This window comes from Lactuca sativa, chromosome 4 (genome assembly GCF_002870075.4).
Source record: "Lactuca sativa cultivar Salinas chromosome 4, Lsat_Salinas_v11, whole genome shotgun sequence".
NCBI lineage: Eukaryota > Viridiplantae > Streptophyta > Magnoliopsida > Asterales > Asteraceae > Lactuca > Lactuca sativa.
The window spans coordinates 11,926,655-11,950,704 of record NC_056626.2 but is presented as its reverse complement, the minus strand read 5'-3'; the positions used below and the strand labels follow the sequence as shown (position 1 = coordinate 11,950,704).

At 31.2% G+C, this 24,050-nt stretch overlaps 5 protein-coding genes across 7 annotated transcripts; 1 reads left to right on the top strand and 4 right to left on the bottom strand.

Moving 5' to 3' along the window:
- The first annotated feature begins 2,077 nt into the window (after positions 1–2,077).
- LOC111887277 (chaperone protein dnaJ 16) lies at positions 2,078–5,392 on the top strand. Of its 2 annotated transcripts, none has more exons than XM_023883440.3 (11): positions 2,078–2,482; positions 3,034–3,157; positions 3,242–3,324; positions 3,416–3,527; positions 3,611–3,715; positions 3,790–3,930; positions 4,010–4,118; positions 4,189–4,337; positions 4,406–4,459; positions 4,591–4,838; positions 5,001–5,392. In XM_023883440.3, coding segments are annotated over exons 1-11 (1,263 nt in total). In that variant the 5' UTR covers positions 2,078–2,345; the 3' UTR covers positions 5,002–5,392. The 2 variants fall into 2 exon arrangements, with proteins under 2 accessions (XP_023739208.1, XP_052626110.1); XM_052770150.1 differs by lacking the exon at positions 2,078–2,482 and adding an exon at positions 2,817–2,835.
- A 1,121-nt stretch (positions 5,393–6,513) lies between these two features.
- On the bottom strand, positions 6,514–8,153 carry LOC111887269 (uncharacterized). The gene is made up of 3 exons (XM_023883430.2): positions 7,764–8,153; positions 7,176–7,343; positions 6,514–7,044 (listed from the first exon to the last, which is right to left on the bottom strand). The coding sequence occupies exons 1-3, from the start codon at positions 8,002–8,004 to the stop codon at positions 6,824–6,826; spliced, it is 630 nt and encodes a 209-aa protein (XP_023739198.1). The 5' UTR covers positions 8,005–8,153; the 3' UTR covers positions 6,514–6,823.
- An 862-nt stretch (positions 8,154–9,015) lies between these two features.
- Positions 9,016–11,239, bottom strand: LOC111887251 (uncharacterized). Of its 2 annotated transcripts, none has more exons than XM_023883413.3 (9): positions 11,078–11,239; positions 10,874–10,930; positions 10,405–10,502; positions 10,201–10,270; positions 10,043–10,091; positions 9,855–9,943; positions 9,694–9,741; positions 9,503–9,562; positions 9,016–9,322 (listed from the first exon to the last, which is right to left on the bottom strand). In XM_023883413.3, the coding sequence occupies exons 1-9, from the start codon at positions 11,135–11,137 to the stop codon at positions 9,212–9,214; spliced, it is 642 nt and encodes a 213-aa protein (XP_023739181.1). In that variant the 5' UTR covers positions 11,138–11,239; the 3' UTR covers positions 9,016–9,211. The 2 variants fall into 2 exon arrangements, with proteins under 2 accessions (XP_023739181.1, XP_023739187.1); XM_023883419.3 differs by having other exon boundaries at positions 11,041–11,183.
- A 2,246-nt stretch (positions 11,240–13,485) lies between these two features.
- Positions 13,486–17,006, bottom strand: LOC111887354 (uncharacterized). The gene is made up of 4 exons (XM_023883524.2): positions 16,586–17,006; positions 16,185–16,426; positions 13,612–13,677; positions 13,486–13,542 (listed from the first exon to the last, which is right to left on the bottom strand). The coding sequence occupies exons 1-4, from the start codon at positions 17,004–17,006 to the stop codon at positions 13,486–13,488; spliced, it is 786 nt and encodes a 261-aa protein (XP_023739292.2).
- A 4,109-nt stretch (positions 17,007–21,115) lies between these two features.
- LOC111887390 (DNA-directed RNA polymerases II and IV subunit 5A) lies at positions 21,116–22,211 on the bottom strand. Its single transcript, XM_023883560.2, has 4 exons — positions 22,003–22,211; positions 21,738–21,917; positions 21,529–21,642; positions 21,116–21,241 (listed from the first exon to the last, which is right to left on the bottom strand). Exons 1-4 carry the CDS (start codon positions 22,201–22,203, stop codon positions 21,116–21,118), a joined length of 621 nt encoding a protein of 206 aa, XP_023739328.1. The 5' UTR covers positions 22,204–22,211.
- Positions 22,212–24,050: the final 1,839 nt, after the last annotated feature.

The window sequence follows — 24,050 nt, the reverse complement described above, 5'->3', positions numbered from 1 at the left end:
AATTATGTTTTATTGTTTATTTTATTTATTTATAATTTGCTTTGTCATTTTAACCCCTAATGTATTTAGAGAATTCTATTTTATTTATTTATAATTTGCTTTGTCATATTAACCATAAATTTGGATCGCAGAAATTATAAACTTATTTCTATCTTAACTTTTAATTTAATAAGTACAAAAAAAAGTTCATAGGTATATGATAGGGTATTTGTAACTTTGATGAGTATATTCTTATTTTTCAAAAAGGTGAAGTGTATAAAATTGATATTTTTTTGTATTTTAAATAATTTTATTTATTTGCAAATAATAACAATATACTCCCAATTTATTTCATTTAAGGACTTTACAGTAGTAGAATTATTATTTTATAATAAATAACAATAATATATCATTGAGATGAAAAAATAATAAAAAGATTGTTTTCTTTCTTTATGGAAGGTATATTGCTTTAAAAAATGGACAAAAATAAATTAGTAAATTCGATCTTCTCAATATACAAGTTTATGTATGCATGAAATCCATATATATTTAATTTTCTAACGATTTTAACAAGTACAAAAATAGTTCATAAGTATATGATACGTTATTTGTAACTTGTTGTTGATGAGTGTATTTTTATTTTTCAAAAATGTAAAGTGTATAAAATTGATATTTTTATGTATTTTAAATAATTTTATTTTATTTGCAAATAATAACAATATACTTCCTACTTATTTCATTTTAGTAGACATGTTATTACTTTTGTTAGTAGTGAAATATATAGTACATTATTATTTTGTAAAAAATAATAATAATATATTATTGAGATGAAAGAATAATAAAAATATTGTTTTCTTTCTATATGAAAGATATATTGCTTTAAAAAAACGGACAAAATAAATTGGTATATTCCATCTTTTCAATATACAAGTTTATGTATGTATGAAAACCTTATAAGACATTGTTTCTTTTAATTTCAACTTTTAACGATTTTAACAAGTACAAAAAAGTTCATAAATATATGAGAGGTTATTTTTAACCTATGGTTGATGAGTATATTCTTATTTTTCAAAAAAGTAAAGCGTATAAAATTGATATTTTTATGTTTTTTAAATAATTTTATTTTATTTACTAATAATAATAATATACTTCCTACTTATTTCATTTTAGGAGACATTATTACTTTTTCAGTAGTGGAATATATAGTACATTGTTATTTTATAAAAAGTTTAATAACAATATATCATTGAGATTAAGAATAATAAAAATATTGTTTTATTTCTTTATAAAAAGTTTAAAGTCAAAAGATGGCTCAATCCATCCGGCACGCATTTTACCTAATTACATTTTCCTTTCTTACAACCTATCCTTCATCATTGCTCCCTTTATTTATCGATCCGAACCGCATATGAGGATGACCTCCCACCCATGTCTCTGATAACAGTCATGCCTAATTGTCTGTCACATCTTCCCCAACCTATTAGCTCTAACGAAAAAAACAAAACAATTTTTTCATAGGCGGGTCGTAGGATGCATCTCAAGCAATGACGATGCATGTTGCATCCTCCTTGTCATTGTATGTTGCATTCCCTCCGCCGTGTTTATCATTATCCATCATTGCTCTTGTCTTGTTGTTGCTCTTCCTTGATCAATCTCAAACGCTTTTTCCACGTAGCAACACCGCAACACATTGTTTATTATAGTAATTCTATAATTTCATCATGTTCGTTTAAAATATCTCTAATGCTCCATAATATACCCTCACTTGATGAGTCTTGAGATGGTACAACTTGGATCATTGTGATTACCTATTTTTGTATGTGAAAAATGTTTGGTGAGAATGTTATTGTTTTTATGTTAAAGTTGATTATTATTGTAGAATTTGTTTGTTCATTTATTCATATTAAGATGATATATTAGTAAAAGAACGAAATAGTCTATGTGGATGTATCAATGAGCTTTATTCCACACTAAAAAAATCTTTCAAAACCATAGCCAAGGATTCAAAATACACATGGAAGAATGTGTAATAATCAAAAACCATGAGGGGTTATCTGTAACATTTCATACGATGACAAAACTTTTATCGACAACACTCTTTCTCCCCCAGTGAGGGAGGCCAGCCACCAAACCAAACGGAGCTGAGATTGTCTACAACGCAAAAGGGTTTCTTTGTTGGTCCAACTGTTCATCGTTTCTTCTGCTTCTCCGTCACAACAAGAATCTCGCGTTCAAATTTACAAGAATTTGATCTCGTCTCCAATTTCAATTTTCAGATTTCACATAAAAAAAAAACCTTCCTATTTTTGGTAGACATTTTTAGGTTTTTTCAGCGCCTAGTTTTCAATAGTTCAAAATTATTGAAAATGCCGGCTCATAAGTCGAAATCGGAGAAGAACGATTCAGAAAAACAGTCGCTGAGAGACCCCTACGATGTTCTGGGTGTGTCTCGCAACTCCACAGATCAAGAAATCAAAAGTGCTTATCGTAAATTGGCTTTAAAGTATGTTATCTTACAATTCCTCTCAATTTTTTCAAATTTTTTCAGAATTAGTTGCTAAAATTTCATTTTCCTGTATGTGATTCGAAGTAGTTTTTCGTTAGCCATCTATGTCGCGTTTAGATATAAAGATGAATTATGTGTTTACGACTCTGGTAAAACCGATAAAAAAAATTATCTCGTAAAGTTCATCCGCATTTCTGGCGTTGTAGTAGTAATTCATTTGAATCATTACACATGGATTTGGTATTTGCGTGATGTGGTCGTGTAGATTTTTTTCAGTTGCCCTAACCAAAATGATTTACATAATTGCGACAGATGATTCGTTGTGTTGGAGTAACTTCAGGAAGAATTAGGTGATTATGTTGTCTAAAAAAGTTCTTAATATGTTTCTTTGTCCATTTTAACATATATATATATATGTCAATTTTAAACAAATCTGGATCTTATATCTTCATCTTTTGAGTGTCAACATTTGTTAGATCAAAACTTTTGAAGCTATTCATGAACTAATTCTTTTATTCTGATGGATTTATGTCGATACTGTATCTTAGGTATCATCCTGACAAGAATGCAAATGACCCTAAAACAACTGATATGTTCAATGAGATAACCTTTTCCTACAACATATTATCTGATCCCGATAAACGTCATCAATATGACACTGCTGGTTTTGAGGTCAATTTGTCTTTGATATTTTCAGCCATTTTTTTAATACCATGTTTAATATTCTTACTAACACAGTAATCATCATGGTTGCAGGCTGTTGATAGCAAAAACCAAGATTTGGAGCTAGATCTTTCAAGTTTAGGTGCTGTGAATACCATGTTTGCTGCAATTTTCAGGTGTTTTTAACATTTATTCCTTCTGTTTATTCTCATCTGTATGCTTGCAAGTTGCAACTCTCTTGAAACTATGTTTTATAAAACAATGCAGCAAACTTGGAGTCCCCATAAAAACTACTGTATCTGCTACTTTGTTAGAGGAGGCACTACATGGTACAGTTACTATTGAGCCAATTGAGTTAGGGCAACCAATTGTTAGAAAGGTAAAAGCTGCTTCTTTCTTTCTTTCTTTCTTTTTCAAGTTTTATTTATTGTGATTGTTCATTTTATTTATATTTGTGTACAGGTTGAGAAGCAATGTGCTCATTTCTATTCTGTTACGATAACAGAGAAACAAGCACAAGCTGGATTGGTTTGCAGAGTTCAATCAGCAGACAAGAGCAAGTTCAAGGTTTGTAACAATTATTTTCTATTTTTTTATGCCTTTATTTTTCCTAAAAAGTTTCATTTTTTTTTTTTTTGCAGCTTTTGTATTTTGATCAAGAAGAAAATGGGGGATTGAATCTTGCACTACAGGAAGATAGTGCAAAAACAGGGAAAGTGACATCAGCTGGAATGTATTTTCTTGGTTTCCCAGTCTACCGATTAGATCCACCATCTAATTCAGTAAGTTATATGCAATTATGATTAAAAAAAAATTGTGCTTAATTTTACATAATCTTAATTCTTGTTGAGTTGGCTTCAGATGGGATCTGTAAAGGATCCGGATGCTGTTTTCTTCAAAAAACTTGATGGGTTTCAGCCATGTGAAATACACGAAATAAAAGCTGGAATGCATACATTTGCTGTTTATGGTTAGACTTGTTATCTAGTTAATGTTTTGGCTATTAATCATCAAATATCTCAATATCATCATGTTTGTAGGTGATAATTTCTTTAAAAGTGTGAGCTACACAATAGAAGTTCTTTGCACGGAGGCTTTTGTGGAAGAAAAGGAGAGCTTGAGAACAGTTGAAGCTCAGATTTTGTCGAAAAGATTGGAGCTTTCAAAGTTTGAATCCGAGTATAAACAGGTTGGTTAATTTTATAAATTGATATATATGATTTTTCTTTTTTGTATTTAATGTTTGTATATTGACAGGTTCTTGCACAATTCACAGAGATGACTGGTAGATATGCTCAAGAAATGCAAGCAGTAAGTTCAAAAAATGCCATACATGGATGTTTTTTTTTTTTTTATTTTATTTTATATCGAGAAACACGTAATAAGAAAATAAAACATTGCGAAGGGTATATAAGTAATTTTACTATGTACTTGTTATGTAGATTGATGAGCTTCTTATGCAACGAAATGAGATACATGCATCGTACACAATGGGTTCACCAATGAAGCGCAGTAGTAGTAGTAGCAGTGGTCGTCGTAGAAGTAAGAGCCGAGGGGGTGGGGGTGGGGGTGGATCAAAGGAATCGAAAGAAGATGGCCAACAAAAAACAACATCAAGGGAAAGAATAAAGAAGAAGAAATGGTTCAATATTCATGTAAAGGTTGACAAAAAGAAGCCTTGTGGGAGTTGGTAAGCAGCATCATCTTCTACTGTTGCAATTTTGTCCCATTAGAGAGACTCACTCTCAATCCTTGTCATCCTCAACATCAAAAGTAACACTAAAAAGTCGGTTTGTTTTGTTATATGATGATGATCTATCTAATCTGACATTTAAAAAAATTATGTGATCAGAACCAAAGATGTGAAAGAGGAAGATGGGATGGGACCCACAGAACTGAAGGGGGAATCAGGCAGGAATCTCGCTGGTAAGTCAGAAAAAGCTTATATTTGACTACATATATGATATGATGATGATATGGGGGAAAACAATCAATGTGTTGTAAATTTTTTCACCATTTGAAAATTTTACAAGTGATTTATGCACAAGAATTTCCAGCACCAATGCTTTTGAACGTGTAATATTGTTATGGTTTTATGTAGATCATGCATGGAAAACTCATCTTATCTGTAAATTTGCTATCGTCATGTTATTTAGAGTTTTACTTTTTGCTTCTTGCAATTCAAAGAATATGTAGTTTGTAAATTTCATTAGTTATTTACTTATCAACTTCATTTTTGTTTCATTGCATGTTGTAAATTTCATTAGTTATTAATGAAACGATTAGTTTTATAATATTTTTTTTTTGGAATTTTGTAATGAGAGCAATCTGACAAAATATGATCGGAATCATCGGATCAAAATGTAATATTTGAAGCATCTTAATACATGAACAATAATAATAATAATAAACATATAAGAGAAATCACTTAGAATTTATTTATTTTTGTTAATTATAATTATATAAAAAATTAAATTAATTATAAAAACACGTTTGTTCATTTGTGCAATATAGTGTTTTATCGAACTAGTTTATAACTTATGAGAATTATAGTTATAAAATTAATTAAACTTTCATGGTGTTTTATAGAAGCAATATAGTGTTTTATAGAAAGAACTAGTTTATAACTTGTAGAAACTATGTTTATAAAAGTAATTAAGAGATATTTTCATAATTAAACTTTTATAATTTAAAAAGAAAATTATTAATTAAGAAATATTTTTTAGTTAAAATTATTATCGTTGATTTAAATAGATACATGACCTTATAACTTGTATTAATTTTATTTTAATTTTTATTCTAATGTTATTAATTTAATGTAATTAGAGTAAAATTTAAATTTTAAAATGAAAAATCAATAGGTTGAAAAGTGATATGCTATTAATTAGGAAACCTAATAGAATAACACATGATACAATGAGAATAAACATATTCTTTCGTTAGAATAGAAAGATACAACGCGTTCATTTTGGGCAAATACATAAAAGTCATTATATTTTGACTATCGACTATATAAACAATTCTTTCCACTAAAGCCACTAAACTTTGATAAATTTTCTTTTGTAAACCACTTTAAACTGCTATATAAATAGGAGGTCATTGCACGTCAAAATGGTCGATATCAAACTTTGGTGACTTTACTGATAAAGCTTAAATATAACGGTTAAACCCAAAAAATGACCAAAATATAATGGCTTTTATGTATTTTTTTCCCTTTCATTTAGGCCAAAATATGATGCATCAATGTTTCATCAATATACCAACTAATGAGCCAATGTTTTTCATCTTTTTACCAATCTATGCAACAAACATGAATCACACAGCTTTTCAATCAGTTAACCAGAGGACATGGCAAGTTTTGGTCCTAAAACGAAACCCATTGCATACCTTGTATAATAAAAAAAAGGTAAAACATAGTTGCATAAATGCACACCTTTAACCCTAATCTATTAATAAAAGGGCATGAACAATGGGAATATAGATTGTGTAAATGCTCCAACACCCGAAACTCTGTGACTATAAATTAGGGACTCAAAAGACAGTAAAAAGTTCACAGAACCAAACATCATATTTGGAACTTCAACTACGCATTTACATCTTAAAAATAATGTAAGCTTCTATCTGAAATATGGTAAACAGGGATGAGAGAGAACTTACCTAAAACATGAAGAATTACTAGTCTGACCATTTCTTGTGAATCATTTCATCTCTATCAATAAACCTTTCAAGCAATTCTTTCTCTTTCAAGACTAAACAATTTGTGTCCTTACCAAACCAGTCGTATCTTTTCTTAGCAATATAGTCATATGCAGCATCTCGTATTGGAATCGGAACAACCATGAGAGAGCTCAATGCTGAATATGGCAATGGCAAGTAAGAAAGCACCTTCAGCGCAGCTGCAAAAACAAGATATCAAAGACTCAAATATCAGTGTGTATATTCTTTTTAGCTCTTTAATGGGGGAAGAGGTTGAGCATATGAATTAACAATTTAACATGTAATTATGAGTAAAGAGAAGAATTGTAACCAGTTGACCCTTGGTGGTATGCTTCTGGTCCTTCAATGAACAAAAATCGACGAAGAACATCCTCACGATCCACACCACATATTCTCATGTATGGTTCAGCAGCTTTGGATTGCAGACAACAGAACTTGATTTTCCTATCTTTGTCTGCGTTGATCACTAATTTCACACCTGTGTAAACAAGATAAACGATCATATAAGGTTTCTTGAGAAAAGATGAAAATTTATTGCGAATAGATGTAACCCTTCGTGTGAGACTATAAGAGATCCTGTTCAATATTGATTGTGAATATGATTGTATGAATCCTTCGCTGTTCTTCAAGTTTTTTAGGGTAGAGGAACAAAAATTCTATCCACCTTTTCAAAAGCATAAATAGAGGAACAAAAATAGCTATGATCAGAAAACTGGAACTATAACATCTCTCTAAACGTCAATCGGCCCTAAATTTGAGCATTGTTTGATCAAAGGCACAATCAGTGAGTTCAATCACAAAGTTTTCCAGATTCGAACAATGTGAAGCAATTGCAATCGCTAAACTACAAATTAAGCACAAACAAAAGCTTGATTCATGGAAGGAATCGAGAAGAAACCTCGATGACAGAGATGACAAACGCCATCATATATCACGACGCGCGGCTGGAGAAGCGTAGGTATTGTATCAGACTTCACAGAGGTAACCGGAGCGGATACAGGTACATCGTCCAAAACCAGATCATCCGCCGCTAAATCACCGGCAACACCACCAGAATGCAACGATGATGAGAAGAAACGCGAAGCATTTAACCTACTAGCTCCTGCTACACCTCTCCTTAACGTTGTCATCATCATCATTAATTTTTCTTCACATACATTTACAAATCGTTCATATTTCAGGCAATTTCTTAAAATTCGTGAGCATGAACTCTCCAGTGTGTTCGAATTAGTTCCTTGGTCTCCAAGCAGGAGTAGCGATCAAGTGTTTTGGTGTTCTTGGCCTAACGAAAAGATTTAAACCGTCCGATTTCAGTGATTGAGGATCAAACCGTCGATTTTATTTGTTATTAAACGGTACATGTTCCCGATACGAACAGACGTCCATATCCGTTACTTCTTGTTAAAAGGAATTTTATACTTAAAAAAAAACGTTATTAAATTTATATTGTCAAAAAAATATTATTGAAACTAATCATAAAAATAAAATAAAATAAATGTTAGTGTCCATTTAAAACTCATCATATTTTTATCCTTACGAGTTACGAGACTATCTTTTCTTTTTGTAATATAAATACCGCAAATTGCAAAATTAGTTTATGAAATAGTCATCACTCATCACCATATGAAACTTATAAAGAATAGAAAAAATTGCATTTTGTTACAAAATAATCATTTCATAAAATATGTTGTTCCTCAAAATATCATATTATCTAGGAAAAGTTTTTTGTATTATCTTTTTAAAGGTTAGTTGTGGTGGGACAATTTATACAATAATTTTGTAATTCACAATAAATTATAGTACAAAATGAATGATCCTTTTGTTATAAAAGTTAAAAAAAAAAAATAATTAAAAATGATCATTTATCTAAATATGATATCAATTGTTGTTGAGATTGGAAGTTCAAATCCTGTCTAAAACATATATGAAATTAGAGTTTATATCAGATTACCTTTTCAAAAAATGAAGGTATATAATGGAATTTTCTGATAACGTAATAGTCTTATTAAATATCACAAATTACTATTAAGATTATTTTATCTCGTCAACAATTTACAAACATTTTTGGTTCAACTTACTCAAAATGATCATTTGTTAAAAATACGTTATTTTTGCCAACAATTTCTAAAATTTTCTAACCAAATTAGACATAGTGAAATGATGTTACAACTACTTATAAAATTATACTGTTTTAATTCATAGCCATTAGCCAACTTTATATTTTTTCTGTACTAACAATATACACACAAATTATAAATTACCAACAAAAAAAACCAGAAAAACCATCGCAAAATCAGTCTTCAAAGTCAACATCTCTAATGCGAGTGGTCAACTCAACATCTTTTTTCATGAAGAAGATTCTTGTTTTGATTTAGGAACAAATCGCCATAGGTCAACAGCAATGTCAACTTCTTTTTTCTTGTGAAATTTGTATAGTTTTGGCAGATCATATCGAAGCTGGCAAATTTACAAGATATGTTAAGAAACTTATAATAGCAACATACTTTCATCAATTTTTTTATAATATTTTACCTTCATCTTTTTTTTATTACAATTCTATAAATGGAAATATTTTTCAAAGTAAAATGCCTTGATAAGAAAAATATATATATAAAAATACAATGTTATTTGATGTACCTCACATATAACCTCAGCACTGCTAGCATTGTAATCGCGCAATGCCGCTCTTTTGATATGCTACAATCACAAAAACAAGAAAAATATTCATTTTTTTGTGGGATTTTAATATAAAGATTTTTAGGAATTTGGTTTATTGTAAAACACTTTTTTTTTAAATGTAATTTTCATGAGTGAAAAAGAAGACATACTTCTCTTGTTGTTGTCTTGTGCAATGAATATACAGCTTCAGAAGCAACCTGATACATTCATATTTCATACACATTATTATGAAACTAAAACAAATGGATTAATATAAATTTTATAAGATTTTATTTTGATATTCGTTAGGAAATATTTTATTTTTTTTTACCTTCAATGCGACAGATAGAAACTCCATGTCAACTCCTTTTTTCCGTGTTCCAAATGGAGGGTTCATTACAACAGTATCAACAATTTGACCTGCAAAAATAATAGAAATTATCAAATAGCAGTAATTATTAAGTTTTTTTAGCATACAATAAAATCGAATTTAGAAAAAGGTTAAATAAGATAGGTGACCTCGCCAATTTAAATTCTTGATTTCACATTGAATTAAACCCATTTCCACCTGGTAAATAAATCACCACAAAAGAACCTTAAATCAGATAAATAGTTATTAACAAATCTTGAATGCTAAAGGATAAAGGATAAAGGGTGTCTGCTGATGTCATAATTACCTCCAGATCATCAGCGTTGATTGATGCAATTTCAAGGGACTCATCATCAACATCTATGCCAATGACATGTCTATTAAACACCAAGGTATAGTCAAAATGCATATAAATAAAACACATTCAACTCAAAGATTAAACAAAATCTGACAGAAAAATAAGCCAAGAAGAAGAAATTAAAAAAAAAAACACACACACACACAAACTCACTCTGCATCAAGGAGAGTGGCAGCAAGACCTAATGTGCCACACCCACATCCAAAGTCTGCTACTACTTTGTTGCTTACATCGCCATATGAATTCTCTGCCTACATCAGTAAAATTGGAAAACTCAAAGAAATGATAATAATTAGGGCTTTTATCAACAAGCTTCCATGCCATTGTTACATATTATAGCCAAACTAACAAAAACAGCTCATTGATACTCCTGCTCTGAACAAACAGAACACATTTGAATTCATGACATGAATCAAACTATTATAATGAACGCATTGGTAATCAAGGTGGATGTAGTTAGTTGATCAGTTTTTCCCCCCAAAACTGAGGCAATTCATATGAATATTGAAGTCGAGTATGAGGAACATGAGCTTAGTTTCAACTTTTAAACCTAGAATACCATCTCAACACAAACGTAAAAGAACAATCGGAAAATAGAAGAGAAGGGAGACGGAGGAAATACCGTGTATAGCATACGAGAAGCAATGTGAGCTCCAGTTGGATATTGTTCCAGCTCAATCTGCAAGTCATAGATAAACCAAACGCTTGTTCATGTGTAAATCTGAAATTAGCCCTTTTTTTTCCAAATCAAAAAGAAAAAAAAAAGTTCATGAAGAACAATCAGCTTACAGATACGTGCAAAGTATATGATTGTGTATGAATCTACCTTGGGATTTTCGAACTGTTGAAGATTACCGAGTAGACTTTCTAGTTGCTTGAGCTTCATCACTTTCAGGTGTATGGATGGATGATTCTGGGCGTCAACACTCAACAGTTCCTTGTGGGAAAGAACGTATCAGCAAGAACCCTAATCAAATTAAATTTCGTAAATTACAAAAAGACAAAATTACATAAATGGTCCCTATATTTTATAAAAAGTCACAAATTTACTCGTAATTTTTTTTGTGATGAAATGGTCTTATGGTTTCAATTTCTTGTATGTTGGTTCCAACCCATATAAAATGGTATTTTTAAGTTTTTTTAAATTTTTTTTCTTTTATTTATTCTAATATCAAAAAGGGATAATGAAAATAGGCCCCACCACCCCTTTCGCACCCGGTCCTTTTATTTTGTTTTCTCTTCTTAACCACACGTCTTCAACCTAAAAGAACTACATCCTTTTGCTTAAAGAACTATTTGTTGGAAAAACTTCCAATTAACAAGAATGTTGCACCCCAACTTACAACTTCAATCTCCTTCCTTGATTAGAAAAATCTCAATCAGAACAACATTGCACAAAGACCTATACACGCCCCTAGATTAGGAATTAAAACCCAGAAGGTTTGAACGACACTATCCTCATCCCTTCGTCACTGTTTTGCATATGATTCGATTTTGATGTGGATATGAACATCCATACTTGATGTTGTTCGACTCTAATTTTGCATATTGTTTTAATTTGGTTGACACTGACTTCTGAGTTCCTTTAAATGTGGGTTCTATTTGTTTAACACAAAATTATATGTTTGAATATGTTGTTGGTGTGGGAAAAATGAGTTATTGAGTTCTTGATGTGGTTTGATTTGTAGATCATATTTGAGGTGGTTTGATGTTGACTAAACTTTTATGTTGTTGTGACCCGCAAAACCCTAACAGCCTATAAAATGGAATTAAATGTTCATAACATAGTTCTTAGTATAAAAAAATCGATTATCAAATATGGGTTAAGTGAGAAATCATTTTCAAACCACTTTTCAAATGGTATGAAGTCGTCTTCAAAGGCAAAAATTGACACGACACGAAACCCGACACGAAATAAACGGGTTTGGGTAAGATATTTCAATCCGTTTAAATAAACGGATTGACACGACACGACACGAAAATTAAACGGGTAAGGTTAGGGTTGAGAATTTCAACTCGAATATGACTCAAAAATGACCCGTTTATTTATATGCAAGTATTTTGAATTATTTAAATAAATTAGAGAGATACAAAATCAAAACCATAAGTAAAAGAAAGCCTTCGAATTGAATTGTTTTGTAATCTTGAAATGACTTAGCCATCTAGATCAAGACTTCATTTCAATTTTTCATTCTCTCCCAAACTACCTAGTCTCTTTCACCACTCTCGCATCCTCATGACCTTTGTCATCCGCCTCCCCAACTCCCACTCTTTTATTTTTGTCATCTGAACTTGCTATGACTTCATCTATTCTGCCTCCAAACTATTAGCTTTTCCTTTCTGTCTACCTAACTCCTACTCTTTCAACATTCTCAATCTTTTAACCTCATATGACACGACATATTTCGAGCTATAGCCCTACCCGAAACCCGACACGAAAATAAGCGGGTTGACACGACACGACACGACACGTTAATTAAATGGATCAGGTTAGGGTCAAACACTTTCAACCCATTTAGTGTTTCGACACGACACGGACCCAACACGACACGACACGATTGCCACCTCTATGTTTTAGTAAATCAAGTTTTTTTAAGATAATATGTTTAGATTTTAGTTTTAAATATATGTAGGTTTGGGTTCGTTAATTTTGAAAACGTAGATTTGAAATATGTGCATGTTTGAGTTCCTAAAGTGTTAGTTTAGTGTGTTGTTCGTACCAGAGAAGGGTTTGGGGGTTTTAAACGGTGGTGGTAGTTACTAGAGAGTGGTTGTTGTGATGACGATTGGCTATCTATCCTCAATCTTTATAGTATATTATTAATCCCCCCTCCCTCATTTTTTTTACTGATACTTTGTGTTGAATTTTTTTCCTTTACAAATACAACCATCCACATAAAATTTTTACCTTGTCAAACAGTTTATCATATACTCCCGATTTAATCTTTCTACTACAAAAATGTCTTATCTAAGCAACCAAAAGATACTAATTAGAAACAACTCAATTCCTTCATCACTCTACCCATAAATGGACCGACCTATTTTTTCACATCCTGCATTTTATTATGGCGGTATGGGATCGTACGATCACTATCCAATGAAAACTAGAATCTCGGTCACCCTAATTGAATTCAACATCTTCGAATGTGGTCCAGAAACCTAACCCCAAAAAGCTCAAAATGTTCTGATTAGAATACGAGAGAAGTTTCAAACATGTTGAATTTTGGAATGTTGTCAAAGATTGTCCAAAATGTCGTTTATTTCAAACGGTTGAAGCACATATAGGTGATTCTAAAATTAAAAAAAAAAAAAAAAAAAAAAAAAAAAAAAAAAAAAAAAATCTGACTTTGACCACGCTACGTAATCGAATGCTCGTGTCAGATTCGACCTCAATAATGGTGACACAATCGATATTTCACCATCTACCTACCGAATGAAAAGATACGAAACCAAACAAAGAGACATAGGTAAATCATCAACTCCAGATGCAAACAGTTTTAATGAGCTACACGAAGTCAAATTGGAGATGGAAAACCTAAAAAAAACTTTGAACAAATATTTAGAGTTCGCACAAAAAAATGAACTTAAGGAAAAAAATCTCATAACATGAAACTTTGTATGCAAGACGTGAGTAACTTCGGGTAAAAACATGAAGAGGCTTTGAAGGTAAAAAAATATAACCTTGTTTTTTTGTCTTTCTTATTATGTGTCTTAGTTTTTAATTTCATGTTATTTTAAATTAATAAAAGTATTAGTATTTATTTAAATTAAATTGTTCAAATAAAATAACAATAAAATATAGCATGACAAACATAGGAGTAAAATATTTATGGAAAAAATAAAATGGCAATAACAATTATACATAAATGGTCATACGTGAACACTTCTAAAAAGTTCGTTATCTATATATGTACAAGAAAAAAATAGTTACCAAATGTGAACAAACTAAAAAGGTGAGAGTAAATTACACGAAAGGTCCATGCGGTTTGGGGTAATTTTCGCGTTTAGTTCCTAACTTATTTTTTTTAACTCGAATGGTCCATACTGTTTATTTTTGTTGTGTATTTGGTCCATGTTTTACCTAAAAAGACTATTGCACCATTATTAATTTATTTTTTAATTAATTTTCTTATTTATGTATTTACTTTTTATATATTTGAAAAAATAATAAACCCCGCATATTTGTGTATCCTCACTTTAAACCTGAAACCACATTTGAAAATTTTAGTCTGGATCCCATCAGACACCATCTCATCTCATCCTCCTCAACTTCTATTTTCTTTCCATGTTTAGTGACATCGACGTCTTCATCTTCCTTTCTTTTTCCGGTCCTTCAACTTCGGCGAACCAACACCACAACACAGTGTCTCTTCATCAAAATTTTCATCACCACAACCCAATGTATCACAATCTTTGCAAGAAAAGAAAATTAATATCAGAAAGAAAAATCGAAGAACCAGATTAATTTGAAAACCATAACTTGAAATGCAAATCATAACATTAAACTTTATAACAACATTCTAAGCTTTAACTCATCAAACGATGTGTTTTTTATATATATTATTGGTCTCCATTTCTAATATTTTTAGTCTTTAGTAAATTTAAATTTTTATATTTAATATCTTAAACAATAAAATTCTATAAAACCACAATGTGTTTTTTTACCATGTCAAATTTACCAAAATAGTGTGGTTTTAAAAATATTTACCATCTAAGTAAAATTTTAATACCAAACAAAAATTAGAAGGTAAATAAAAAGAAAAGAAATTAACTTATGAAGGTAATTAATTTTTCGGTTTGTTCACATATAAGTAACTTTTTTTGTACACATCTAGGTAACGAACTTTTTTTGAAAATATTCACATATAACCATTATGACCGGATGTAACCTTTTACCGTTGTCATAATGGTCATATGTGAACACTTTCAAAAAGTTCATTACTTATATGTGTATAAAAAAAATAGTTACCCAGTTGTGAACAAACTAAAAAGTTAATTACCTTAATAAGTCTATTTCTCTTTGTTTTTCCTATCATTATTTTCTCTTCCAAACCGATCTACATTGAAGCTTCATATTCTTCCATTTCATATATCATTCTTTTCATCATGATTTGTGTTATTGAAATTGTATAATTCTCTTATTTCATTAATTTCATTGTAAATTTTTATTCGGACATCATACAATTTGCATTTTGACTATTTGTTTTATGATTTTGAAATCATGTGTTTCATGTAAATTTGCTTCAATGAAGTTTACAAAATTATTACCGTTTTATGGTTTCAATGTAACTTGGTTTTATGGTTGTATTGTTTCATTTGTTTCAATGAGATCATCCGTTATACCCACCACAGACCACATATGTGGTGGGTGTCATATTAGCACCACATTCCCCTACCACTAACATATGATACATATCACTAACACACAACTCCACATCATTATTTTTATTTTTTTAATTCAAAAATACAATAAAATTACATTTTTATAATTAAAAAACATTCATTTTTTTAAACTAGTTTTTCATTAATTATAAAAATAAAATTACAACTTTAAACTACATTACTTAGTTAATCTAGAAAAAAAAACATTACATTAATTGAAAAAACAAACAAACATACAAATAAAAAACCTAATCGTCGTTCATGCTACGTTGGTATAAATGTTCTGCGACATCTTCTCGAAGATTGAAAAACGTTTCACTGTTATGAATTTCAACAACTCGCTCTAAAAACGTATTCGTTCCGGGTACGAACTCCTCAATTAGAACGACAACGTCGTTCGGATCATACGTGCAAATCGCTCGACCTTCATCTTCAATAATCATATAATGCATTATAATACATATTAGGACCATTCGTTTAATTCTTTTTTTATCCCAAAGTCGTGTAACATATTTCATTACATGTCATATCTGCTTAAAGATTCCAAATGCCCTCTCGATATCCTTTCTCGTTGATTCCTGTTTTTTTGTAAACAACTTTGTCTTTTCACTTCGAGGAACCGAGTATGCCTTCATCAATGTAGAATAATCCGGGTATATCCCATCACCATTGTAGTAACCATATTTGTACGCGTGCCCGTTCACCGTGAACGTCATATCAGGTGCTTTGTTGGTCCAAATATCGTTGAAAAGTGGAGACTGACCAAGAACATTAAGGTCGTTGTTAGACCTCGCTACTCCAAAAAAGGCATGTCATATCTACAAATCTTGAGATGCAACAACTTCTAGGATGATAGTTGGTTCACCTATATCTCCTCGAGTGAACTGACCACGTCATGTATTTGGACATTTTTCCCAAACCACATGCGTATAATCTAGACTGCCAAACATACCCGGAAATCCATGCCTTTCTTCGTGAGCCAAATATAATCTCTCAATATCACGTTGAGTAGGTTTGCGTAAATATTGTTCGTGAAAAACCTCATACACACATGCAGAAAACCAATCTACACATCCAACTGCGGTCCTCTCGGATACTTTCAAGTATTCATCAGATGTATCAAATGATATACCGTATCTCAAATACCTAAGAGCAGCCGCACATTTTTGTATACTACTGAAACCCATTCTTCCTCTAGCGTCGGATTTTTGTTTGAAAAAATCATAACGAGATTCTAAAGCATTACTAAGACCATCTCCATTTTTCTCCCATAAATTGAGTAAAAAATGGAGTAAAAAGTGTTTCATCTTCAACCCTACTCCATTTTCTACCTTATTTTTTACCCCTAAAAGTATATTCTTGGAATATTCCATTTTTATAACTTATATATATTGTCAAATACGGGTCTACTAATTAAACTCTATATTTATGATTAATTAATTCAAATTAGTATATAACATTATATTATAAATATTAAATATTGTATTTAAATTATTATTAGTAGATAAAATAAACTAGAAATGTATAAAATAAAAATGAGAGAGACTAAAATTGACACCCAAACTTCACCTCCATTTTTAGAGATATGAATAGTATTCCCCCATATATAGGGGAATATTGTTCATGTCTCCAAAAATGGAGGTGAAAATGGGGTATGGTTGGAGAAGAATGGGGGAAGAAATGGAGGAAGAAATGGAGTTTGGGATGGGTTAGAGATGCCCTAATACGTAAAAATATAGCCTTATTCAGACGGAAACGACGTTCGAACAAATCGTCATTATAAAGACAATTATCGGCAAAATAATCACGTACCAATAAGTCGTGTGCGGCTTGGCGATCACGATTGACGACCGCCCTTATACGAGCAACATTCGAACTTTCTTCGTCGTGAATGTGTTGCGCAACGTTGAAGAATGTCTCGACGAATTCTACCTCGTCATCCGAGTCAAAAGTTTTTAAGAATTCCATATGTTTTGTGGAATCCATGTGTTTGTGTTTTGTGGTTTTAGAGAATGAAAGTTTTGTAAGAGAATGAATGTGTGTTTTGGTGAAAATAGAAGGTTTATTTATTTGTGTATTGAATTGAGTTTGAAAAAAAACAAATGCAACGGTCAAAAAATAAGCATCCAATTGTCGATTCCGTTTACATTCGTCATCGGGAACACGAAGAACAACGACCACGCCCGACCGCGGAATGTCGGGGTGGTGTGCATGAAGTTTTCTCGTGGCCACCTGGACCACAAATCGTTTCGTAATTAATTTTATGGTTTCACTATACCACAAGGCCTCAAGTTTCGCAATTAATTTTATGGTTTCACTATAATCATTTTATGGTTTCACAGTAAATTTTTTTTTTAACGGCTGCTGTAATTGGTATGGTTATATCAAAGAATTAAAAATTGCATTTAATCATGTTTCCGTATTTTTTTTTTTTTTCAGTTGATCAGTTCATATTCGGTGTTAACTAACTCGGTGTCAATATTTCATGGTTTGCAATAGGTGGATTGTATTGATTTGGTTGTGGTAAATACACGTGATTTGTATTGAATAACAATTATTTGGATTTATTTTTATTAATTGAACTTATTTTAAAACTAAATAGTAAATTTAAGTTATTTATTATTTTATTTTAATTTTTTTAATTATTTAATTTGACTCAATGTGGGGTTTACCTAATATGCCAGAGCTAGAAATTTTTTCCTTCAATGCCTTTTCTAGATGTTGTAAATATCCAAATTTAAAACCATTATCGACTTTAAATCCTTCCATGTTCACCATATTGTCCAGTTGCGATAGTTTATGCTTTTTTCCATCACACCTACTGTTGTAAAAATAAAAATTAGATTAACCAATGCATACATAAAAAAATACTCAACAATATATATAACAAATATAATTGGAAAAAAACAAATTAAAACTTCATTATTGAAAATAACAAACATAACACATATTCATTCATAGTAAATGATAAACGTAACAAAATAAGAAAGGATCAATGTGTAGTATTCCAAGAATCAAACATAGTTTGCGCTAAGTTGTTTCTAAATGTAGTCTACTCGGTTGATACACCAATAGAAGTGATATTATCATCGTCTCCACCTCCGACATCTCCGGTTCCCTCGTCTAGTTCAAAGCGTTTTCAAATGGATCAATTGTCATTTCCTGCCTTATATAATTATGAAGAAGACAACATGCCCTTATGATCTTATTTTTTAGATCAATAGGATAATATGAGTTTTTCCTTAAAATTCTCCATCTTGCCTTCAAAATACCAAAACATCTTTCTATAACATTTCTCGCAGCTGAATGTCTCATGTTGAATAATGACAAAACTTCAAAAATGGTCTCTATGGTTTCCGAAAATATCAAGTTTAGTCCCTAAGTTTAAAAAACCCCACAAATGGTCTTTGTGGTTTTAAAACTTTTAACAAATGGTCCTTTTCGCTAACTCCATTAACTTTTGACCGTTAAGTGAAGAACATTTCTGTCTTTTCACTACTACAAGGACCATTTTTTAAGTTTTGCCCTTATTTAAAAAAAATTATTATTTAATTTACAAGTCGTATACTTGAATAGACAAATTTGACACTTTTTCCAAAAAAACCATAAATGAAGTACAATAACATAGATATAAATATATCATGTTAATTTTCTATCAAGCAAAGATGAAAAAACAAACGAAAAATGTATAAATCAATAGTAAGACACCATTGATTGTAGAAAAATAGAAGGATTCGGGAAGCTTACTTGTAAATGGAGACGATACAACAAAGAACAAGAATAATGATGAACCACAGAAAATACGGGAGCACAATAGCACTGATCGATAGATGTAATCTCTTGAAAAATGTCGAATGAAGAAATATATAATAGATGAGGATGTAATCGTAGAGAAGATATGAAAATCAAAGATATGATTTGTTTTTTTTTATTTCACGCATAGATAATAGGAGGATAGTTGTTTAATTTAAAACAAAAGATAAGGAATTGAATTTAGAATCTTCTTGGTCGATGGAAAAATTGGAAATCTTTCAAATAAGGAATGAAATTGTTATTAAGGAAATCTAATTCCATTCATTTGATCAGCCAAACACGTTTTGCTCTTGATTTTTGTTTCCAATTCCTTTTAATTCCTTAGGAATCATATTAAACAAACACGCCCTCAGTACATTCAGGACTTAATAGAAAAGAAAAAAAAAAAAGTGCCTTAGTCCCATAATCAAAATACGAAAACTAATTAACGGTACTTAAAAAAAATCTTCCAAAAATTGAGGAATTCAAAAGGGAAAATGACTTATTAAGGTAACTAACTATTTCAGTTGTCCATATATAGGTAATGTTCTTTTTTTTATACAAATTAAGGTAACTAACTTGTTTTGTTTGTTCACATTTAGGTAATATGACCGGCTAACACCTGTTTTTGCTTATGTGACATCCATCTGGCATATGACTTGAATACATTGCACCTACGTGGCATGGTGCATATATGGGAAAATGACTTATTAAGGTAACTAACTATTTCAGTTGTCCATATATAGGTAATGTTCTTTTTTTTTGTACACATTAAGGTAACTAACTTGTTCTGTTTGTTCACATTTAGGTAATATGACCGGCTATCAACTGTTTTTGCTTATGTGACATCCACCTGGCATATGACTTGAATATGTTGCACCTACGTGGCATCCACCTGGCATATGACTTGTTTTGTTTCTTCTTCCTCATCTTATTCTTCAAAAGGACAAGATGAATTTCAAGCTGATCATCCATATGATTGTGGCTAACCATCTCGTGTGTAGATTTCAAGAACTCCTGACAACCCAGGAAGAAAATTTAGAGTTTGTCAAAACTCGATGGTAAATCAATATTGTTGAATATGTTGCAGGAGTTCTTGAAATCTTCACACGAGATGGTAAACCGCAATCACATGGATGATCAGCTTGAAATTCATCTTATCATTTTGAAGAATAAGATGAGGAAGAAGAAGCCATCGTCGATCGATCTAGGGTTTAGAATTAGGGGTGGAATCGTATGACACAGTTATAGTGTAATCGAATGAAGACAATATATGTACCATGCCACGTAAATACAACGTATTCAAGTCATATGCCAGATGGATGCCACATAAGCAAAAACAGTTGATAGCCGGTCATATTACCTAAATGTGAACAAACAGAACAAGTTAGTTACCTTAATGTGTACAAAAAAAGAACATTATCTATATATGGACAACTGAAATAGTTAGTTACCTTAATAAGTCATTTTCTCATATATGCACCATGCCACGTAGGTGAAAGGTATTCAAGTCATATGTCAGGTGGATGCCACATAAGCAAAAATAGGTGATAGCCAGTCATATTACCTAAATGTGAACAAACAAAACAAGTTAGTTACCTTAATGTGTACAAAAAAAAAAGAACATTACTTATATATAGACACTTGAAATAGTTAGTTACCTTAATAAATCATTTTCCCAATTCAAAATTCAAACAACATAACGGTAGGTGACATAACGTCCAGCCGTCTCACTTGGCCTAATAATTTTCATAACTTGACCACGTTTTAACCCGTAATACCGTGCTATTGGATCCGACACTTGAATTCGTGGCAGCTGCATTCCCATCAAAACCAAAACCACTCGTCACTTTTCATAACATCTAGTATTTTTCTCACTATTTTAGACATAAGCTAAGTAATAATTTAGTTATTGATTAAAAATTATATATTTGGACTATCCTTTTTTTTTTTTTGGTCTTACGGAGCAGATTGTCATTTTATGATAGAAACTAAAAATATGGTTATATTACTATATACTAAGCTTCTAAATATGAAAGTTTAGCGAATGAATAGCTCTTTGGATATTTGTTGTATATATGTTGAGAAAATGTAAGGAACCACCTGTGTTTCTTTGACAGTGTATCTTGCTAACAAAGTCTTCTTTTCTTCATTTGTAAGCACCTGGTGCTCAGGAACTAAAATATGATCTTTAACATTCACCAACAACTCTGCTTCCTAAACTTGCAAAATTAAAAACCATATATATCTCAAGATTCAAGATATCACTACGCAAAATTACTATCTAATCATGAAAGCACTAAGTTAATCACCTGGAAAACTTCCAATTGAAACTTTGTAGCGATCTCACTCATGCAGTTTCTGGCAATTGGTGTAAGATTTTCAACCACGACTAATATTGCTCGGATTACGTTTTCTGATTTCATGCGTTCAATGTAGGTCTTCAAGGTCTTAACACCAACCTTTGGTTCATCGGGGAAGAAGACATAGATCTGATTTGAAAGAATCTGATAGTTAATGTATGTAAACAAGAAGATGTGAATAGAAACGATGATTAGAAGGTATCTGGAATTAAACCTGATCGGAGGAATCATTGGCATTGGCTTTACTGATTATGAGATCTTCTCTTTTCATGTTTTCACCGAATTTCCTGACGAATTCGTTTAATCCAATATTGATCTCGAATTCTCCAACCAGATAACCTCTGTCTCTCAGCATTTGCATAACAGTTCTGCGGATCCGACACAAACGCTTCATTTCTTCTTCCGATAGCGTCATCTTCGTAACTTTTCTCTGTCTAATTAGGGTTTACCCACACACACAAAAAAAAAGGATCATCCATGTCGATTCAATCTATCTAGGTTTACAGGAGATATCAACGATGAAACAACGAACAGACTTAAAAATTCGAAATATCATACACATCACACACGTAATTTTTACGTGTATGGATCGATTAAAAGAAAAATTAACCATCAATATCTCCGGGACATAGCTAGGGTTTACAATTACAACAGAGATCAACGAAAAAACTCTCAAACACGATCACGTAGATAAAAAGATGAAACATATACGTGGTGATGAATTTGATATTTTATGTAAGAATGGGAATCAGATCTAACGTATATAAATCAACATCGCCTTTTCGTATACGTGATCATGCAATGATCAAAATATAATGACATGGTTGAAACCAAAAGAAGCAACAGAAGAGACAAGTGTACCCGGCGGTGGTGGAGGTGGAGATGATCGTGAAAGGCGCGGGAAGAAATGACGAATTGCCGATCAGCTGCCCGTCTGCCCGTATCAGTGCAATGATTGCGTGATCTAGAGGATGTAAATGGACTAGCGAGCAATTTTAGGCCACTGTTAACTCTGCAAACAGGACTACTTAAAAGCCCAATTTAGCCCACTGTTATATTCGGATTGACATATTTAGTTAAATATATAAATTTAAAAACAACCTTTACCTGACCCATTAGATTAATAAGTTGATCTTATATTATATTAATCAATTTATTTCTTTGTATAATAAATTTGTTAACAGACCAAAGTCTACCCATTTAAATTACAACGTTCTGTATAAAAAATTTAAAGTTTAGGCTTATTTACTAAATTAACCATTCTTTTATTTTATTTTTTTAATTATAAAATGATCACTCAAATCGCTAAAAAAAAGCTGTGAATTCACGAGTTACTTCTTCATAAAAATGCTCACTAATTTTAGCTGCGAATTAATGAGTATGTCAAATTTGCATATGAGAAAGAATGAAGTTTTCACTAATTTTAGTTGCGAATTAGCGTGTATGCTTCATTTTTGTTGTTGATATTTGATGTAACCTCTTTTGTGGGCTAAATGTACAAAATGTTTTTACCGTAAATGATGTCTCATTTTAATGTCTTTAAATGTGTAAAGTATTGGGTGTTACACCCATATCAACTGGGAAAGGGGATGAAACGTTCTTTTTAAGGATTGGGATAAATCTTCTTCCAATAAGTGTTTTAAATCTGTATAAGAAGGGTATCACATGAGAACATTGCACTTAAAGCATGCCCATATAAGAACACAATTTAAAGATGGATGAACCCTTATATGTACCCATGTCGGTTGGTCTAAATCAGACAATATCTTGGCAAATGCATTTGAGGTGTTTAAAATGGTATTATGAATACGTTTATGTGAACTAGATACTCGGATTGGTATGTGATTATATGCTAAAAACGATGACTACGAGTGATGAGTGATAATATGCCTTAAGGTGTTGAGTTTAACATTTATTGTTTATATGCTTTATGCTTAAATGTAATATAACTTTATCTAATTTGGATTCCGGATTAGGAATCTTGAGGTGACGTGTAGTGACATAATAAAAGGAAACATTAGGAGATTTGTATAGCTCTTGGAAACTTTGAGAATTTTGGTGTTAATAACCGTTTGTAAGGATGTTTGATCTAAAATAATAATGTTTGAGTGGTCATTTTTTTTTAAATTGGAATGTCTATGTTATGATGTAGTATTTTATTGAGTTTATTACAACACTTAGATTCGTAGTTTTGAATTAAAGATAATATAATATCTTAGATATTCTAAAGGCAGAATCTTTCTAATAAAAGAAGAATTGTAA

Bases quoted from the DNA above. Each gene is read 5' to 3' on its own strand.
- LOC111887277 (XM_023883440.3), top strand. From the start codon at position 2,346: ATGCCGGCTCATAAGTCGAAATCGGAGAAGAACGATTCAGAAAAACAG. The intron at 3,158-3,241 runs GTCAATTTGTCT...TCATGGTTGCAG, and splicing joins ATGACACTGCTGGTTTTGAG to GCTGTTGATAGCAAAAACCA. The intron at 4,460-4,590 runs GTAAGTTCAAAA...CTTGTTATGTAG, and splicing joins ATGCTCAAGAAATGCAAGCA to ATTGATGAGCTTCTTATGCA.
- LOC111887269 (XM_023883430.2), bottom strand. From the start codon at position 8,004: ATGATGATGATGACAACGTTAAGGAGAGGTGTAGCAGGAGCTAGTAGG. The intron at 7,344-7,763 runs GTTTCTTCTCGA...TTGTTTACACAG, and splicing joins TTGTCATCTCTGTCATCGAG to GTGTGAAATTAGTGATCAAC. The intron at 7,045-7,175 runs GTTACAATTCTT...TTGTTTTTGCAG, and splicing joins ATACCACCAAGGGTCAACTG to CTGCGCTGAAGGTGCTTTCT.
- LOC111887251 (XM_023883413.3), bottom strand. From the start codon at position 11,137: ATGAAGCTCAAGCAACTAGAAAGTCTACTCGGTAATCTTCAACAGTTC. The intron at 10,503-10,873 runs GTATTTCCTCCG...TTACTGATGTAG, and splicing joins CTTCTCGTATGCTATACACG to GCAGAGAATTCATATGGCGA. The intron at 9,742-9,854 runs GTAAAAAAAAAT...TGAATGTATCAG, and splicing joins TTCTATCTGTCGCATTGAAG to GTTGCTTCTGAAGCTGTATA.
- LOC111887354 (XM_023883524.2), bottom strand. From the start codon at position 17,006: ATGGAATATTCCAAGAATATACTTTTAGGGGTAAAAAATAAGGTAGAA. The intron at 16,427-16,585 runs GTATGTTTGGCA...TTTTTGGAGTAG, and splicing joins AGAAAGGCATGGATTTCCGG to CGAGGTCTAACAACGACCTT. The intron at 13,678-16,184 runs GCATTTGGAATC...TTCATTCGGTAG, and splicing joins CGAGAAAGGATATCGAGAGG to GTAGATGGTGAAATATCGAT.
- LOC111887390 (XM_023883560.2), bottom strand. From the start codon at position 22,203: ATGACGCTATCGGAAGAAGAAATGAAGCGTTTGTGTCGGATCCGCAGA. The intron at 21,918-22,002 runs GTTTAATTCCAG...CTTTCAAATCAG, and splicing joins CCAATGATTCCTCCGATCAG to ATCTATGTCTTCTTCCCCGA. The intron at 21,643-21,737 runs GTGATTAACTTA...TTGCAAGTTTAG, and splicing joins TTCAATTGGAAGTTTTCCAG to GAAGCAGAGTTGTTGGTGAA.